This window comes from Triturus cristatus, chromosome 10, assembly GCF_964204655.1.
Source record: "Triturus cristatus chromosome 10, aTriCri1.1, whole genome shotgun sequence".
NCBI lineage: Eukaryota > Metazoa > Chordata > Amphibia > Caudata > Salamandridae > Triturus > Triturus cristatus.
The window spans coordinates 499,874,960-499,887,739 of record NC_140593.1 but is presented as its reverse complement, the minus strand read 5'-3'; the positions used below and the strand labels follow the sequence as shown (position 1 = coordinate 499,887,739).

The 12,780-nt window shown below is 50.9% G+C and overlaps 1 protein-coding gene across 3 annotated transcripts in view; it reads left to right on the top strand.

Moving 5' to 3' along the window:
• The window catches only part of DYNC2I1 (dynein 2 intermediate chain 1), a 510,705-nt gene that overhangs the window by 164,995 nt on the left and 332,930 nt on the right, over positions 1 to 12,780 (top strand). For 2 of the 3 annotated variants that reach the window (XM_085631946.1, XM_085631947.1), the window contains exon 8: positions 11,598 to 11,663. The exons of the other annotated variant lie outside the window; for it this stretch is intronic. In XM_085631946.1, coding sequence (XP_085488072.1) covers positions 11,598 to 11,663 — 66 coding nt within the window. The remainder of the gene's footprint in view (positions 1 to 11,597; positions 11,664 to 12,780) is intronic. 3 annotated transcript variants of the gene reach the window in all.

Sequence of the window (12,780 nt, the reverse complement as noted above, 5' to 3'; positions counted from 1 at the left end):
AGATTTGGTAAATACCGAATCATCACCTACATTAGGAATGGCTAAATACCGGTCGGTAACCCTGAAATTTACCGAATTTCGGGGTTACCGACCGGTATTTAGCCACCTACATCGGGCTCTATGTCTCTACCAGATACATCATTACCGAAGGTAAGTAACTCGTTCATTAGTTGGTATTGTTCATGCTACATTTATATTGCATGCCTTACAAACCATATATGGGGCATTGCCTCATTGAAAAATCTGCAATAAAAATGGAAAGAGAAACTTATAACTGGAAATGTTTCTTTCTTTCTTATGTCAGTGTCTTATTTGGGAAATTCACTGCACTTCTAGAGTTAAGGTGAGATCTATACACACGTGAACATGCTTAGACACAATTTGATGTGACACAACTGTGCTATGCACGTTGCCTTCATGCTATAGTGAGAAACGTAAAATACACACAAAAATGGTGGAATCGTTGTATTCAAACAAATGCAGTTTTCATTAAAGCATATGACCATACTTTTTTTTTTAGTAAGTTCTATCTAGAGCTTCATACGGTCTTGAAGGTGGGCAGAACCTGTAGTCATACTCTGTAAAACAAGGTGAGAACTTACATGTAAAACAACTGCTTATCGCGTTTTCCCCTTCACTGTATGTTCAATAAGCTCACAATGGTTTAACCAACAAACTGCGAACGAACGGGTCCATAGAAGAAAGGCCCCTGGTCCTTTCTTCTATGGACCGTGTTCTTGTGGTAGTTTGTTGAGCCTTTGAGGCTCTAGAACTTGCTAAATAAAAGTACAGTTGTATGTTTCAGTTAAAACTGCATGTGATTGAACACAAGTGTACCATTTTTGTGTGTATTTCACGTTTCTCACTATGGCATTAGAGCAAGGTATATAGCTCAGTTGTGTCGTATCAGATTGTGTCTCAGCATGTTTTTTCCTTGTTTAAATTTGTTTATTGAATTTCAACATTTTTGATGTTATTAAACCAGTATCAGCACTATTTACATATTTGGGCATACAAAACAAATAGACAAATAGCATAGGCAATCTACATATTAAGAGCATATATGCTTTACTTGTTTGTGCGTCGCATGGGATGTATCTTGTGTGCTAATGTTTTAAGAAACAGGGAATGCATCAACTTGGACAGAGTTGCGTTGTACCACTTAGGCCCATGAGATAGCACCAGCCCAGCTCGGTATTCCTTTGTTTACCCTGCTATGCGCGCTGTGATTATAGAAGCGTCTCGTCTGCCTGCTGTGGGTACGAGATTCTGATGTACCTGGTTGTGTACGTGAGATGCATAGCCATTGGAGCAACCCGACTCCTTATTCTGCGAGGTGCCGAGCAGCGCCTGACATAGCATGCGTGGACCACTGGGCCATGCCAACTATCCACGTTACAAGGAGGTACCGGATGACTCCAGGTTATCTCACCACCAGCTCCTGAAATCTAGTAGTATTGTGTCCCATGCTGCCTCCAGTGGGAGCGTCCGTAAACACAGTGCGTCCTCCTAGCGCAGCGCCATGCTCTCCGCCTGTGCACAGCATGTCAGTGATTGCTGCCAGGCTTTTATATCCGGTGATTCTGGAGACTTCCAGCACCTAGTGATTAGGCGTTTGGATACAATAAGCTCAAGATCTATGAATCTGGACGTAACTTTATGCTTCTTGGCTCTTCGGTTCAGGCCCAGTAGCAAACTTCCCATGAGTACTCAACCGCGCGCCCCGTGCAGTCGGCTAAATACGTGTGACCGCTCTCCAATGGGGGGTGAGGGTTGTGCAGCCCCACAACATGTGCAGCAGATCTGCATCTATTAATTTACATCTCGGGCACCCGGCATGTGTTCGATTAAAGTATCTGTTGATCTTGGCTGGCGAAATATATGCCCTCTGAAGGATGTAGTATTGTATTAAATGGAATCGGGTGTTCCTTGTGATATGCGTAGATCCTTCCAAGATGCCTGACCACTCATGGTCAGTGCATTGTCTCTGTGGGTCTGCGTCCTAGCGCTGCCTGAGCGGCGCCAGCGACTTTGCCGAGTGTGTCCGCAGGGACTCAGCAAACCATTTGGTAAGGTTTCTGCCAGTGCCCAACTCTTGAAGATATTGAACAGTGAGATTAGCCGTGGGGTCACAAGCCATGTCTCCCACCAGGACTCGCAGCGCCCGCATCAGTGCTGCGTATAACATGAATTGGCTCTGCGGCAGGCCACTGTCTTCGGCTAGCATGTGCAATGGCACTAATTGCTGGTCTTGATACAGGTCTCTGAGGGTCTGCAGCCCCGCGACTTCCCAGGTGGCAAGCTCTGCAGCTGAGACTGCACGACGGTGGCTTGGTGTGCCAAGTATGGGCATGGAGGGGGCATATGGAATAGTCCCTTTTGTAAGCTTTAGGCTCAGACGAAAGCATTTATTTGCAAATGCTGCCAGGAGCTGGATCGGGGCTGCACCCCTCCTGCCAGGGTGGAATAGGCTGTAATTTGGGGCTGTGTGTAGCCGGGGTCCACCAGCTGCATGCCACCAATCCAATGAGCCACTGATTGGAGTTGCAATGCCAAATAATAGTGCTCCATGTTGGGGATGGCTAATCCACCTCAATCAACGGGCATATAAAGATTTGATAGCGCTACTCTACTACGAGTGCCATGCCAAATGAACTGCCGCAGGTCTTGCTCTAAAGTGTGAAAAAATGAGGGTTTGGTGTATATTGGCAGGTTTATGAAGTGGTAGAGCAGCCACGGGAGCACCACCATCTTCAGGAGTGCCATGCGGCTGATGGTGGCCAGTGGGAGGGTGCGCCAGAAGCACATCTGCGATCGTACTGCCGGCACAGCCCACGCAATGTTGCCTTCCAGAAGGTCTTCTGGTTGGCGATAGACTGACTCCCAAGTAAAGGAATGCCGAATTCTGCCAAGTCATAGGAGTATCCCCCAGTACCAAACCTGGGTCAGGGGTAGTCCCGGCAATCGGGTACAGGCATGACTTCCCCCAGTTTACCCACAGCCCTCACATCGAAGTAAACATCAACAATGCCCTCTCCACCGCTGAGCATGACCCACAGACATCCTACAGGTATATCAGCAGATCGTCAGCATACAGAGAAACCGCGTGTGTTCCATCACCCAGAAGGATGCCCCACTCTGCGCCAGTTTGGCGGAGAGACACGGCCAGCGGCTCGATGGCCAGCGAGAATAGCAGCGGGGAGAGCAGACATCCCTGTCGGGTGCCACGCTCGATTGTGACCGCTAGAGACACATAGGGACCTGTCTTGATTTTGGTTATGGGCTGCGTATATAACAGTTTAACCAGTGCCAGGAAGTTTTCCCCCAGTCCTTACTTGTTAAGGGCAGCAAATAAATAGCCCCACTCCAGGGTGTCAAACGCCTCCTCCAGGTCGAGGACCAGGCAACCCGAGCACGTCCAACACTCCTTGGAATAATGGGCCACACGGAAGAAGCGCCGTATATTCAGTGATGTGCAACAGGAAGGTACAAAGCCATTTTGGTCTGGCCAAAACCTTGTAGTCTGTGTTCAACAGTGCCAGTGGTCGGTAGGAGCCTAGCAGCTCCGGATCCCTATCTTGCTTGGGTAGCGAGACCAGCAGCGACTTACGACAGACGACTCCTGCGCTCTATGGTACATTGACAGAAGGCGCGGATCCAGAGTTGGCTGAAACGCTTTGTAGTATTCAGCGGGGAAGCCATCCAGGCCAGGCACCCTGTCAGTTGCCAGCGCCTATATGGCTCCCTGCACCTCCAGGAGTGTGATCAGCTCCTCTAGTGCTGCCCTCTGGTCTCCTGACACCGCCAGCAGTGGCAGTGAGAGCAGGTAGGTGTCCAGACCCACAAGCGTCACCTGAAGGGCTGATCTGTACAGTTCAGCATAATGGGCTCTGAACTCATGATGTATGTCCTCTTGGCACGTTAACAGATGACCTGCCGCCGATCGCAGTGCAAGAACCGGAGACTGTGAATGCTGTTGTCTGAAAAATCTCGCAAGCAACCTCCCTGCTCTATCTGTTGCCGCATGAGTGCGTGCTGCATGTGCGGTATAATTTATGCACTGCAACCATTCCATGACTCTTGCATGGTCATGATTCAGTTCATCTAGCGCATGTTGGGCACTAGTTACATTTACAACCTCTGTCTCTAAGTGGATGAGGGCTTCCTCGATGCCTATTGCGTCTTGTTCTAGTTGTCGGCACATGCTCCAGCTAAGCCCCATGCACCGACCCCGGGTAACCTATTTGCATGCATCCCACACAATGTCAGCATCCGGATCCGAGTCCGCGTTTGTTTTGTAATAATTTTTAATAGAAGCGCCCAATGAGGTTCTGAAGTGGGGGGGGGGGTGTCCTCCAGCGCCGTGGCCTGTACCCTCCACAAGCGGGTGACCTGCGCAGCATCCTCGCCGAACATTTGTATTATGTGAGGATTGTGGGCCGAGTGTGTGCGACCTAAATATGCACGAGCACACTCAGTGATGAGTGAACACTTCCCACAAATCAGTCAATACGCACATGTAGCATGTGTGGATGAGAGTAATATGAGTGTAGACACTCCTGTGGATGCAGTGGCCTCCACACGTCCGCGAGACCCCTATGTGGGTGGTGTGGTGTTTTTATGTAACCCTTTTTTCTCTTACCTGCGCAGTGGTGTATGTATCCCTCTAACGTTCCAGGTAATCAGGGTGGTAGGCGGCATGATATGTTAGTGTGGAGTGTAAGCAAGCACGAAGGACGCAGCACTTGAGGATCAAGACATGGGTAGCTCGTTGGGGAGGAGCCAAGATGGCGACCGGAGCAGACGCTTGAGCGCCCGGCTCCGTCGGTCCGTGGCCTCGGACTACTATCCTGATGCCCATCCTCGCCGATTCTCGAGGTGCACCGTGTGCGAAGACGCGCTGACCGCGCTGCTGCTTTCCCGGAGTCTTAACCCGCCCGGATGCCCGAGTTCTGGGTGCTTTTGTCCGCGGCACTGGAACCCTGCGCCCTTACGGCCTTTGCCTGCCTCCTGGAAGCTCTGCAGTTACCGGACCAGCTAGCGCTAACCTGAGCCCCGCGGTCCCGATCTCGCCTCGCACCATGGATCGTTGCCTGAGGAGCCCGGGGAGAGACGGCCGGACACCTTCTGCACCCTGTGCCTGACGGGCTGGAGCTGTGGGGTGGGCCCCGGTGCGGTGAGTCTCCTGCCCCGCTCTGAGGACCGAGCTGTGGGGGGCTGCTGCCCCCTTTGCCTATTGCCTAGCCAGCGGCGAGGGGGACCGGCGAGAAGATAAGCGACTGTCGGCCTTTCCTGTTGCGGCGTAGACCTGAGGGGCATTGACCCCTTGCCACGACCCCCCCCCCTGGCCATTGCACCGTATAGCGGCAAAACATGGTGTTGAGTGCCTGCTCGCGGCTGGGGGGTGACACTCCGGTCTCGCCCGCTGCTCACTTCGCCCTCCCTCTTCCGGACACCAGCTCCACAGTGCCGTCCCGGATTGCTGCCGATGTTGGGGCCCGGCTTCCGCTGACATGCGGCTCCGTTCTGGCTGTCCTGCGGGACTTTCAACTACAGATGTGCGCTGGCCTGCAGGCGCTGAGTGAGAGGTTGGACCCCATACTGTCGGCTGCGGGCCGTGGGCGCACTGTTTGTCATCCACAGGGCGTGGGTCCTCCGGTGCTCTTGTCCTCTTGCGGGGAAGCAGCGGCGGTGTATGACTGTGCTACACTGGTGCCCTCATCTAGCGCTCCCGGCGCCCAGGGTCCACCGCTCTCCACCTCAACCGCGGATATTTTGTCCCCCTGGTCATGGCTGCCTGCTTTATTGTTCCCTGCCTCACCGCTTCCGCGAGGCTATCCTGCTGAGCGATACCTAACGGCTTCGAGGGACCGTCCGCGGTGGCCCACTGCTGCCTTTTTGTGGAACTCCTGTACCTTACTTGCCAGGTTTGGATTTTATGTGGTGCAACGAGGGACCTCAATCGATGGTCGGCGGCCATTTCGTGATCCTACTTCACCATCCTCTCACAAGCGGCCATCTTGTCTTTGTCTGCTCGGGACACGGGGCCTTCACGCAGGAGCTGGTTTAATCCCAAGCCCGCGATCGGGCCAGGGCTAGACTGACTTCTATCGCTATGGTTTATGGACGGGCTGGCCTGGGACTGGGACTGTATGTATGTTTTGCGCGCACTCGTCGCGACTTGTTTCCCTTGCTTAAACTGTGGTGCCATGGTATCTTTGCATGCCGTTTTTTGGCGTAGAGGGCTCTCAGTGTGTGGGGGCCATAACTGGCTGATGGTTCGGGGCGCTCTTGTGTCCAGTGGGCTCCTCCCCACCTTCTTTTTTGTTTTCTTCCCTTCTTTACTCTGTTCCTACTTTCTCTCTTCTCTATATTTCGGGTTCCTTGGGCGACAGGCACTATGCTGGGGGGGGGGTAGGCCGTAGCCTCCGCATTGGTGTAGGGTGGGGGGGTAATACTCTGTTCTCAATTAGTTCTATGGGCCTTTTTTCTTTTATGTCTCTGTGCTCTACTTTCTTCGATTCGGGGTCCGGGTGTGGGGTGGATCGAGTGGGGGCGGCTCTGGAGGGGTGCGTACTTGCTCATGTGACTATCCTGATATATCTCTGCACCGCCTCACTGATTGAGATTTTACTCCCATTGTTGTTCTTACTGATGTTGCTGCTCGCCCGTGTGGTGATGCTATCTTGCGGACTCGAATCTACTTTGCTCTTATCCTTCATTGACTTTTTTTCTCTGATAAAATTATCAAAAAACTTAAAATTAACCTTCACCTCTCCTTCCCCGGGTTTCAAAGATATCTCCAGTATGTGACTCATAACCGGTTGTTAATCCTGACCGTTGATGCACGGGGGCTGTAATGTGGGTATCAGTGCTTTACTGTATCGTGGCCGGCCTGACGGTTGTAGGCCCGTATTTGTTCTTTTAAGATGCGCGAATAAAGGTTTTTTAAAAAAAAAAAAAAAAAAAAAAAAAGACATGGGTAGCTCGCATGCGTAACGGGCAGGTGGCGTGCCTTTAGTGGCTTCTGCGGTACAACAACAGCCTGTGTGTCAACTAACAGGGAGATAAGCATTTCGCTTTGTAACTTAAAACGAGCAGAGAGACAATGTATGTCTGCCGAAACTATGAACTGTGCCAAATGGCAAGTGTCAGCTGTGTGTGCCGTGCTGCTAAACAGAGGGTGGGCTGAGGTGGTTTGAGAAGGTAGTACCTGCATGTTCCTGGGCCCTATTTCAACGCGTGTGTGGGCCTACTCTACAACAAGCATCTTTTGATATGTTGCGTGTATATCAATTGCGGCTGAGGCCTACGGCTGCCGTTGTATAGGGGCAGTGTTGCAAGTATCGCCATGCTGTGTGTGTGTTTTTTGTGACTGTCAGTGGCGTGTATATTTACATATGTGCCTCTATCAGATATCATAATAGGTCATCACCAGTTTGTGGAGTCACTATAGGGAGTCTCTGTGAGTCTTCACCAGACGGCCACACTGCAGACAAGCTGTCCTCACTAAGGGAGTGCACCGAAGAGGCATCCAAACCTCCAGTGCCTCCAGGATTCTGCATCGTGGCTGCTGTCCGTAGGGCCGCACGCCTCTCCTGCATCACCTGTTCTAGGTCCGGGACTGGGTGCCGTCATGAGGGCGATTTTTCACCCCACCCGCGGTTCCACCTTCGATTGCCCTGGATGTTTGGGACAGACTTGCTTGCGCCGTTGAGCCTGCTCGGCCATGTGTCAAGTCCCGCTGTTTCCAGCCAGTTCCAGGCCTCGTCAGCGGTGCCGAAAAAGTGGGTGGATCCTTCTGCAATCACCCGCAGATGCGCCAGGAAGAGAGTGGAATTATGGATATCAAGTTCTCGCATCCGCCTCTTCACCACCAGGAAAGTAGCTCGTTGTACACCCAGGGCATAGTCTGGGAAGAAGAGGAATGTTGCGTTATCTACTTTGATTGACTCTAGCTTGCGCACTCCCCGCAGCACTGTGCCCCGATCCTTGAAATTAAGTAGTCAGAATAGGAAGGGTCGCTGGCCAGCGCCCGGTGGTGGACGGCCTGAGGGCACTCTATGGGCCGTTTCCTCTGCAAAAAAAGGGGAGAGCGCATCCACCAGCGCCAGGGTTCTAAGCCACTGCTCTGTGTACGCTACCGCGTCACGACCCTCCACTCCTTCCAGCAGTCGAAATATTGTTGTTGCAGGAGTGGCCTTCTGAGTCATCCATTCTGCGCTCCAGTGCTCGCACCTGCTCGGCAAGATCTCGTACTTTGGCTGATGTGATTTTGAGGGCTGGGAGGGCTTCCTCCAGTTCTGTCTCCATATCGGTGACCTTCCCCAGTTTGCCGCGGTCGGCATGTAGCAATGTATAGTCAGACGTGATCTTATCGATACGGCCCTCCAGGGATGAGCGGGACTGTGATAGCGAAGTCCCAATCTGCTCCACAGCCTTGAGCACTGTGTCAATTTTGGATTCCAGTGTTGAGGGCCCGGTGTAATTTGTTCCCTCTTGGTCCTGGTCAGGCTGCTTGGCGACCTCGGTTGGCTGCATGACTGGTGCGCCCTGCCCATCTTGCTGCTCGTCTGCTGAGTCTGGCCCTGTGCGAGCTGAGGCCTGTTGAATCAGTTGGGATCACTGATGCCGAACCCCCAGTACCCAAGTGCCTCGGAGCCGGGAGATCGGCGTTGCAGTTTCACTTGCCGCCCAAAGGGGGGTTCCTGCTACAGCCCCCGATTGCTGGTTTCAGATGCGTGCAGGTTAACTGGGTCTGCGAGATTCAATGCTCCGCGCCTGCTAAGCTGTTCCACGTGGCAGGGCTTGCAGGATTAACTAACAGGGGCTGTGGCAGGTACGCGCACCCGAGTGTTTCAGCCACCGATCAGCCTCTTCGTCTCTCCTGCAGATTCTGTACTTTTTGGGGTGTAGCCCTCTCACCTTCTGCAACCAGGCCTGGGCACGGCATAACCCCCAGGCCTAGCCATGTGCCAACACTATCCGATCAATGCGGATGCAGGACCACACCTCACAGGCCACTCCCGGGATACTCCAGTCCCTGCAATGCACCTCTGGGGGCGATCGATCGGTGCGTGAGCTCTTGTCGCGGCATCTGTCTGGTCGCACTGTGTAATGGCATTTGATGAGTGCGCCTGCAAGGGCAGTCGCCAGCTCGTGTTTACGGGCGGTGCAGCCCCCGACCAGCCTCCTCGTCACTCCTCAGGCATTAAGCATGGTGCTCCAACTGGCATCCAAGCGCGAGCCTACTCTCTAAGACGCAGCTCCCGCACCTCCCATGGCTAAACCTGGGTACGACACAACCCTCATGTCCAGTCGGGTGCCTATACATTCCGAACAGCACAGGTTCAGGCACCCACCAACTGCTCCCGGGGCCCTACCGCCTCAGATGTGCGCCTTGAGGGGCGACGGACTGGTGTGTCTATTTTCGCCGCCGACACTGCTTAGCTGCCCGTCTCCTTCCTGGAGCGCTAGTCAGCTCGCATTTTAACGGGGCTGCAGTGTCTCACGAGTTGAGCAACAACTAACGTTCTTGCTCATGTGCTTGCTCATCTCCTGTCGAGTGCTACTTCTCGCCTACGCCCGCGCAGCAGGGGATTGTGGTTGATGGGCAGGCAGGTCAGGGCTCGATACAGCCCCCGAGCCTCACCGCAGTCACAACTGGGAGGGCCCCAACTTGCCCATCGGGTCAATGCCAGGCGCAGAATCTTTGCTTGTGGCGGCTGCCCAGGATGCTGCAACCAGGACACGGTTTGGCAGCGGAGGGCAGGGGAGGGGACCTAAATGCCGGAGGAAGCCAGAATCTTTTTCTCCCCCCCCCCCCCCCCTGCTCCTCACCTCTGGACCTGCATCTGCAGTCGCCTTTCGTCTATTGCCTGCAGTCTGCTTCCCTCAATGACTGCAGTTCCGCGGCCGTGATGGGGGTCTCGGGCCGATCGTGCTGAGATCTCCGCCCACCTCTTCAAAATGGCTGCTGGTCACGCTGTCCGTCGCTCCAGTCTCAGCAGCCTGCAAGACCCCGGCTGCGATGTTTCTTGTGTTCGGCCATGCAGGCAGTGTGCGCTGCTGTCTGCTACACCATGGGCGCACTCACGAAGGGAGTTGAAGCTGGAATATGGATGATTCTGGCGGATTAATGGGCCCCAATCACAGAGCTACTTCAGGGTACGCCCGCCATCTTGGCTGGCAAGCCACGCCCCCCCATCGTGTCTCGGCATGTTTATGTGTGCATAGATCTCACCTTAATTCTAGAAGTGCAGTGAATTGCACACAAAGAAAACTGGAATAAGAAAGAAAGAAACATATCCAGTTATAATCAAGTATCTCTTTCCGTTTGTTATTGCAGGTTTTCCAATGAGGTATTTTCCCATATATGGTTTGTAAGGCATGCAATATGAATGTCGCATGAACAATTTTCACTGATAACTAATACACAAAAAATGTCTGATTACAAAACACAGTAGATGGGGATCTATAATCCGGAAGCAAGCCAGTCGACCCTATTGTTGGGTGATTTATTGTGGCTGAAACATGTAGACTTCTTTGATGTGGGAGCACTTTGCCAAGTATTTCCATAAATATTAAACTTCCCAAGGATTTAGCATATCTGCAGGCAATTTAAATATACATTTCTCAGAAAAAAACTTACAAAGAGCTCCTCTGTAAAAAGTGTTTAGCCCATCCTGAAGCATTAGGTATTATGGATGAGAACCCGAGGGTAAAGCATGCTACTGGTGTAACTGATTGGTGAGGGTCCTTTTTAAAAATAATTGTTCTCCCCCACACCCATATTAGAATTTGAGTCACTGGGAGGCTATGTATAAAAAAACCACAGGTTCTCTCTCTTTTGGTCTGAATATACTTTCAGAATTTACCAACCTTTTGAACACCTCCCAGGAATCTCAGATACTGTCACTACTCTATTGTTGCTCCCACCACAGTCAAAAACTGAAATGTGTTGTCAGATCCACTAAGGTAGAAGAGGGTCCCTAACTCCTTTGGAATTCATTTAATATAGCACTGAGATCACAGTCGAATTTCAGGAACCTCAGTAAGGTAACTTACACAAATGTAGACCTAAATAGTCATATTTTTCTTGACCTCCTTAGGTATCGTACATTAAATTTAAAAGCATACGGTATCTGACGGACTACATTAGCTCATATAAAGGGGATGATATATGCTCAGCCAAATCCGACCATCCCTTTGGAAGCTAGATATCCGTTATGTAACCCTGAAGCAACCGAGCGTCCAATATACCCTCTGCCACAGTCTAAAAAGACAGTTTTAAGCTTAAGTACCCGTGAAATGGCGGTGCACACTTTGTCAGCAATGACTGCTGTGAAGTTAAGGCCCAGCATAATATTTTAGCAGTCTTCAAGAGTGTCTGTAGATTTCACTATTAAATAAATAATTGTGTACATCATATATCCAAAGAAATACATGTGACAGAATTTTAAAAAGTCCCCATTTAACTCATAAGATGTAAGGTCTTCTTTTTAGTATGATTTGAAATGTTTTCATGTGTTAACATATTCTTACATTTTTGCAAGCCTTTTTAAAGACAGTTTTTGTGTTCAATTTTGATTTGTTAGCAAAATGGTGATCATACCCAATCAGCATGGACATCAGTTCACAAACAAACAAGTGATGAAGAAGAGGTAAGAAGAGCACTTTTTTTAATCCACATTCTCTTGCAGGCTAGTAGCATGGTTTGTTAAACGCTATGGAAAAATGTCTGGCACCCACAGTTTAATGTTAAGCCCTTTCTTTGATAAATATTTGACAAATCCTTGGAAACAGGAATAAAGTTGTCTTTAAAAGGACCACATCCTCTGCAGTGTTTTTCTAAACCACACAAATACCCTACCTATTTCAAGCCATAACAGGCTGTGTGCAGTTCGCTGCCTTCATTTGAAGCTGTGCTAAGTGTCGCCTTTTTTGGCTGGCCCCCACAGACTGGCTACTCATTCCTTCAGCTTCCTCCTTGCATGACCTCAAAATAACAGTTGTGCTTGAAACCCAAAGAAGTGTTCTTTTTCTAGCCATAGGAGGCTGCATCCAATTCTGTACATTCATTTGAGTATTCACCAGGCTTCCTTCCCTTCACTATGTGAAAAGCGCAGTGAAGCTGGCTTCTTGTTCCTACATGTTCTTCCTTGCCTATCTTCCCCTATATGCCCTACAAATTGGGGCTGCTCTGAAAGTTTAAGGATAGCTGTATCCATTCCATCTCCCCATCAATAAGTGCATCTCCAGAGGTATAAAGTCTGAGAGGTCCCGCAGGTGGTCGGCATGACATCCTAGGGCGTTATGTGCTTGAAAATATTTTGGAACTGGGTTTGAGAGAGAGCGAATTGAGTTTGAAAGTCGGCGAGTGAATGCATGGTGGAATCATGCCACTCATCCCCCAGAACGGAAATACCTATGAGATCCCAGCAGTGGAAGCCCTCAAGGCACGCTACCTGAGCCAACCAACGTCCTCTCCAAAGGGCAGACTGCCCAGTTAAGCGTCTACCTCAGCCTGTAAAATGTGATGCCCCCTCCACATAAAAAATATCACTCTAGTAACCTGTGGGAGAGTTTTGGGATCAGTCTGCCGTACAAATAGTGCATTATCCTGTCAAGATCAAGGCCACTCAATTCCAGCTGGTGTATGTGGTCACCCCAGTCACCCGTTAGCCAGTCCTTTATGACCAACAAGTGGGATACCCAATAATAAGGACGGACATCCACCGTTCCTATACCTCCATCATTGGCCAACCGGCAGAATTTAGC